At 48.1% G+C, this 6,070-nt stretch overlaps 1 protein-coding gene across 3 annotated transcripts; it reads right to left on the minus strand.

The window, feature by feature from the left end:
• Positions 1–618: 618 nt before the first annotated feature.
• Positions 619–5,130, minus strand: Myl7 (myosin light chain 7). Of its 3 annotated transcripts, none has more exons than XM_048786518.1 (7): positions 4,999–5,130; positions 4,664–4,777; positions 4,450–4,525; positions 4,114–4,218; positions 3,637–3,715; positions 3,409–3,457; positions 619–1,118 (listed from the first exon to the last, which is right to left on the minus strand). In XM_048786518.1, the coding sequence occupies exons 1-7, from the start codon at positions 4,999–5,001 to the stop codon at positions 1,071–1,073; spliced, it is 474 nt and encodes a 157-aa protein (XP_048642475.1). In that variant the 5' UTR covers positions 5,002–5,130; the 3' UTR covers positions 619–1,070. The 3 variants fall into 3 exon arrangements, with proteins under 3 accessions (XP_048642475.1, XP_048642474.1, XP_048642476.1); XM_048786517.1 differs by lacking the exon at positions 619–1,118 and adding an exon at positions 2,798–2,945 and having other exon boundaries at positions 4,999–5,126; XM_048786519.1 differs by lacking the exons at positions 619–1,118; positions 4,999–5,130 and adding exons at positions 2,798–2,945; positions 4,907–4,925.
• Positions 5,131–6,070: the final 940 nt, after the last annotated feature.

The following is a 6,070-nucleotide window of genomic DNA, read 5'->3' on the forward strand; positions in this document are numbered from 1 at the left end:
TGATCACATGCAGTGTACACTGAGTCCTCCTGGGCCATCTGGTTTGTTAATTGCTTTCATCCAAAGGAAAAAATAAACTCATATCTTAAGACAGGAAGTGGGTTTACAATTTCAGGCAGGCACCAGGCTGAACTTAGACTCCCACCCTCTCATAGAAACACCCTCTCATAGAAACTGGGAGATAAGAATGTTGTCTACCATGGTGATGACATTTCAGATGGGGCTCCCAGGTCCTTAATGAATTGTTCCTGAGTTGTAAAATTGGCAAGAAGCCTTTGGGCAGATTTACATAAAAAGAAGTTGACAAAGAACCTACAATTACAAGTTTTCTAAAGGAAATGCTCTAAAAGAAAGATAATAATATTGTATCTTCTCTTATTTGTTTTTAATTAATGCATGATAATTATGCAGATTCATGAAGGACTATGTGAAGTTTCTATACATGTATACATTGAATAATGACCAAATCAGGTTAAGCATATCTATCTCTTCAAATGTTTATCATTCCTTTGTTGTGAAATCCCTCAAAATCCTTTCATCCAGCTTTTTTAAGACATGCAGTACATTATCAATATTTTTAATTTTTTTTCCAAAGCAAAGTCATGACTCACATGCAAATAGTGAACACCACCAAAGATTTTATTTGTTAATTCACTAGGGAAACAATAAAATGTTACAACTCATTCAGGAAGAATGCAAAAAGCATCCATATGGATAGGCAGTCAGGAATGCTGAGGTGAATCTGCTTAACAGTTGCAAAATTGGCTTCTTTTAACAGAGTAAAAGGGAAAATAAATGTTTCCACTGAACATTTATTTGCATGTCTGTGGACAAGAGTCATTGCCTTGCTATTAGTTTTCTATAACCTATAGAGTTATGAAATTGCTTAAAGATAAAGGTGCAGAGGACTCCATCCAATTAATAATGAGACACCTGTGGTGTTTTCATCCATTTCAAAGTCTATCACAATTTCACCTGTAGAGGCTTGGATTTTAAATTTATCCCTTACATCATGAAAAAAAAAAAAAACAAACAACTTAGGATAGCATAAGGACAATTCCTTGATTTGCTCACCCTGTCTTCTCAGCATGCTTGGAGGGATGAACAGGGGCCACTGTCTGAATGGAAACACAAGCAGATTCATGAATTTCAGTATCATTCGTAAGCAATAGAATCAGCTGTTCTTTTTTTTAAAACCAGGGATTGAACCCAGGGGCACTCAACCACTGAGCCACATCACCAGCACTTTTTATAGTTTATTTTTTAAAATTTAATTTAATTAATTAATTTTTTGGGTACTAGGATTGAACTTCGGGGTACTCGACTACTGAGCCACATTCCAGCCCTATTTTGAATTTTATTTAGAGACAGGGTCTCACTGAGTTGCTTAGTGCCTTGCTTTTGCTGAGGCTGACTTTGAACTCACGATTCTCTTGTCTCAGCCTCCCGAGCTGCTGGGATTACAAGCGTATGCCACCATGCCCCACTATAGTTTATTTTGAGACAAGGTCTTACTAAGTTGCTAAGGGTCTTGCTAAGTTGCTAAGGCTGGCTTCAAATTCAGCATCCTCCTGCCTCAGCCTCCCAAACTGCTGGGATTACCAGCATGTGCCACCATGCCCTGCTAGAATCAGCTATTCTTGAAGCTGGGCTTGGAGGTGCATGCCCGTGATCCCAGAGACTCAGGAGGCTGAGCCAAGAGTATCTCAAGTTTGAGGTCAGCCTGGGCAACTTAAACATATTTCAGTGGTAAAGCCCCTCTGTGTTCATCCCCCAGTATCACATGCACACACACAAAAATCCCACCCATGAGTACATCAAATCTCAAGACTTCACTTAGTAATAAAATTGCCAAATCCTGATTAACTTAACATTTCTTGAGGTGAAAATGCCTTTTCTCCTGGGACCTCAGGAAGAGAACATGGGTGGTTCATCCTTCTCTTGATCACCTCCTCTCATCTGACTAGCTACAGACATTGCAGCAGGGCATGCAGGGAGCTGAGGGGCACAAAGAGCTGCTACTACTCAGCTCTGGTCTGACTAAACTGTCATTGCCTCTCTATCTCTCCCTCAGGTGCTTTGGGGGACCCCTGCTGCCCCTTAGGTACCAATGATAGGAGTCACCTACTTCTCCAGCCACTGGTTTCTGAAATAAGGTAGGAGATGGGGACACTCACAATTCTGTGAGATTAGTTTCCTCCCCATTCCCGTACTTTTTCACCGTACTTTGCATAAGGGGCTCAGGAGACTCGAGGCCAATTTCTGGTATTATTTTGAATATCTCCAAGTGCTCTGGTCTGGGCTCTGGTGTCCATTTCCTGTCATGCCATAATTCTCACCTGTATTTCCCATGAGATTTGGGTTGTGCTTTTGGATGGTTTCACATGGGACCCACCTACACCACTGTGCCAAGAGGGGAATGTACAGTGGGTCCGGGGTGCTCTACAGTTGGGGCTGCTGTCACTAGTTGGATAGAAAGTTTGCTGAGTGCCCAGAAACCCTTTGTTCTGCATAACCTGGAGGATATGGACAGTGCCTACTTTGAGATTCATTCATGGGCTTGTGGAAGGAGGTACAAATCCTCTTCTAGAAATTGGCCTTGAGCAAGGTGACCACTTTTCTGGGCCTCAGTGTACTCATCTATAAACTGCTCATGATCATGGTTCATAATTCATTTTGCAGCATGGGATGAAGTGAGTTGTGTGTGTGATGGTCATTATCTTAGTGGGCCTGTATTAGTCCCTGAGACTCCTGTCTGGTCCCCACCCACTCTGTCACAGATAAGCCAACATTACAATTTTCATTCAGAAACAGAGTTTATTGTGGTATCCCAGGCCTGCCCCTTACTCCTCTTTTTCGTCCCCATGAGTGATGATGTAGCATAGGGACTTGTAGTCGATGTTGCCTGCCAGGTCCATGGGTGTCAGGGCAAACATCTGTTCTACCTGTGAAGGCAACAACTGGCGGAGATGTGGCTTAGGGGACCCTTTACCCTCAACCTGGGGCTGTTTTGGGGCCTCAAACTTTTTTAACTCCAAACCCCAAATGCCTGGTTATTTTCCTGTTGGTCATCATTGGGCAGACTAAGCAGTAGGCTCAAACGGAGGCAGAAGTCAAAAGGTGCACCCTGGTCACAGAGATGGTCCCAGCCCCCTATGAAGACACTTTTCCAATGGTCACTTGGTCTGCACAGTCTCCCTGCCTGGTATACTTCCACCCTCCAACCCCACATCTACCCCTACAGGTCTTGATAGAGATGGAACATCCTCTGGAAAGGCCCAGTTGCCCTCTCAGCCTATACTACACTGGTGATGGGGGCAGTGGGTCAGGAGGCATCCCCAATGCCCTGCTGGGGAGGGCCCTGAGAAGTTCCTAGGGATAGGTACTAACAGGGTTGGGCAGGCTCACCTCAGCTGGAGAGAACTTGTCTGCCTGGGTCAGGAGGAGCTGCTTGAACCTGGGAAGTGGGGAGGATCTGAGCTGAGAGAAAGGGTGGCATAGCCCCGGAAAGAGCTGGTCACCCCTCAAAGAACACTGAAGGCCAAGGTTCAGGTGGCCCCCCACGTAAGCGGCCCCACTGCCCCTTTCTGCTTCTGCATGTTGTCCCTCACTGTGGGTAGGGGAGTTGACACTTACTCATCCTTGTTCACTACCCCTTGGCCGCTGGGGTCAAACATACGGAAGGCACTCAGGATGGCTTCCTCGGGGTCTGTCCCTGGAGACCAAGGCAGCCAGGTGAATACTCAGGTCCCCAGCTTTTCAAGCCCTATCCAAGAGGAGCCCAGAGTTGCATGGGGGGAGCTCTCCATGTTCCAGAAGAGGTGGGGGCATTCCCCCCTATGGAATGTTCCTTGGGGATCAGAGGGTCTGGGAATGACCACCCTCCTGAAGTGGGCAGGGCTGGCTAGGAGTTAGGATTTAGGAATGGATGTTTCCTGAACTCAAGTCAGCACTGGGCTGACCAGGGCCCAGGATGTGCAGAGGTAGGCCCCACATCCCCTGGGTGGGCCATGGCCAGGCAGAGTCCAGACAGGGTTCTGGCAGGGTCAGGTGGGTTTGGCAGGTTCAGACTCCATGTCTGGTCAAGGGAACCCAGAGCTGCCCCAGGCTCACCATTGAGTTTCTCCCCAAAGAGTGTGAGGAAGACCGTGAAGTTGATGGGGCCCTTCCCCTCCTGCAGCATAGCATCCAGTTCCTCCTCTGGGACGCTCACCTTGCCTATGAAGGTGGGGATGATACAAACACAGGGACTCTGGTATCCCAGAGAAGGGCCAGTCTGCCCTTCCCCTTTTTCCTGGCTTCTGGTGAAAAGGCAGGAAAAGGGAGGTGTAAGGAGATGGGAAGGAGAGAGAGAAGGGGGCAGGGAAACAGTTCTTTCCCTGAGCACGGACCCTTGGGAAAGCAAGTGAGCAGATGGGGGAGTAGTGGGCGGAAGGCAGAGGCACTCACCGAGCTGGGAGTAGGTCTCTCTCAGGTCTGACTTGCAGATAATGCCATCTCTGTTCTGGTCAATGCAGCTGAATGCCTGTGAGGAGGTAGAGAGTCCTGGGTCGTGTATGGAGGACAATCAGGGGCCAGGGCCATAACACACAGAGAAGAGTGTGCATATGGGAAGGGGTAGGTTTTGGATGGGGTTGGGGTTTCCTGGGGGTGGGGCACTCACTTCCTTGAACTCCTGGATCTGGGCTTGTTCAAACATGGAAAAGACATTGGAAGATCCACGCTGAGTCTGCTTGGTGGCTGCAGCCTTTCCCCGGATCCCAGTCTTCCTGCTGGCCTACAATACTGTAGATGAGAGGGAGTCCTCTCCCCAGGTCCCCTAAATGTCCCTTTCTCGTCATGCACAATCTAAGAGCAGTCCTAGGAGACTCAGGATGAGGATCCTCTCTCCAGCCCTGGGTACTACCTTTCAAGCTTCACACAGCCACAGAAGTCCCTGGCTCCGTCCCCTCCCAACCCTGGAGACTGCTGGTCTCTTTGTCCCCACCAGGCACTTACCATCTTCTCTGACGCGAATTGCTGCTCCCTCTTGCTGCCAGACCCCCTTTATGTCCCAGCCTTATCACCTGGCGGTCCAAATAAGGAGAGCAGCAGAGAACAGGCCCAAACTTGGCAGCCCCTGACTGGGCTAGAAGAGGATGAGGGCCCCAAGCAGATTCCAGTTACATTCCTGGTGACCTTCATGTCCACATGTAACATCTTGGGGTCCATCCATCTCATGTGACCACTCATTGTGTCTCCCCAGAGCAGAGTAGCTCAAAGCTTTCACCATTATAGGTACCAGCTAAGGGTTCCTGTTGCCGCTTATCTGAGAATCTCTTCTGCAGGTCCAGTTCAGGCTCTGGCTAGGCCAGGCCAGTCCAGGCCCTATAGGCTTAAGGAGACAGTGTTTCTTTTTCTTTTTTTGGTCCTAAGGACTGATCCTAGGGGTGCTTAATCACTGAGCCACATCCCCAGCTGTTTTTATTTTTTATTTTGAGTTAGGGTCTTGAAATTGCTTAGGGCCTCACTAAGTTGCTAAGGCTGGCTTTAAACTTGTGATCCTCCTGCCTTGAACCTCCCTCCCTCAAGCCCCCAGGATTACAAGCATGCACCACTTTGCTTGGAAGGAGACAGTGTTTCTGAGGATGATCTCTGGTCTAAAACCTGGGATTCCCAGAGGTTTTGGTGAAGACCTTCAGCTCTGGCCTCTTGCCCCCTGACTAAGTGACAGTAGGCATCTCTGAGTTGTCTATACCCTGTAGGACCATTTACTTAGCTTTGGGGCAATTCTGGGGGTGAAAAGTGTACCGGCTACTCTCTACCTCTGTGCCCCTGCTATTGTGGCCTGCTCTTCTAGAGTGTTCCCATATCCTTCATTTGGAATCTTGCTGTCCTACAAGCCTCAACTCCACCTCCTTTAGCACCTCTATGATGACATTAACTGGGAACTGTGGGCATGTTTCCCATTCACTTGATGGCTAACTTGTTTTTGTAGCTTCCTCCTGAACACCCAGCCTGTTCAACACCTGAACCCCAGAGGGCTTGCACACAGCAGGTCTATGTGATTCTGTTTTGCATGAAGTTTTTG

Source organism: Marmota marmota, unplaced genomic scaffold, assembly GCF_001458135.2.
Source record: "Marmota marmota marmota unplaced genomic scaffold, marMar, whole genome shotgun sequence".
NCBI classification, from domain to species: Eukaryota; Metazoa; Chordata; class Mammalia; order Rodentia; family Sciuridae; genus Marmota; species Marmota marmota.

What these genes read in the sequence shown, in the direction of transcription:
- Myl7 (XM_048786517.1), bottom strand. An exon ending in GGGGTAGTGAACAAGGATGA is followed by an intron (nt 3,458 to 3,636) that starts GTAAGTGTCAAC and finishes CCCACTTCCCAG; the next exon opens with GTTCAAGCAGCTCCTCCTGA. An exon ending in ACAAGTTCTCTCCAGCTGAG is followed by an intron (nt 2,946 to 3,408) that starts GTGAGCCTGCCC and finishes TTGCCTTCACAG; the next exon opens with GTAGAACAGATGTTTGCCCT.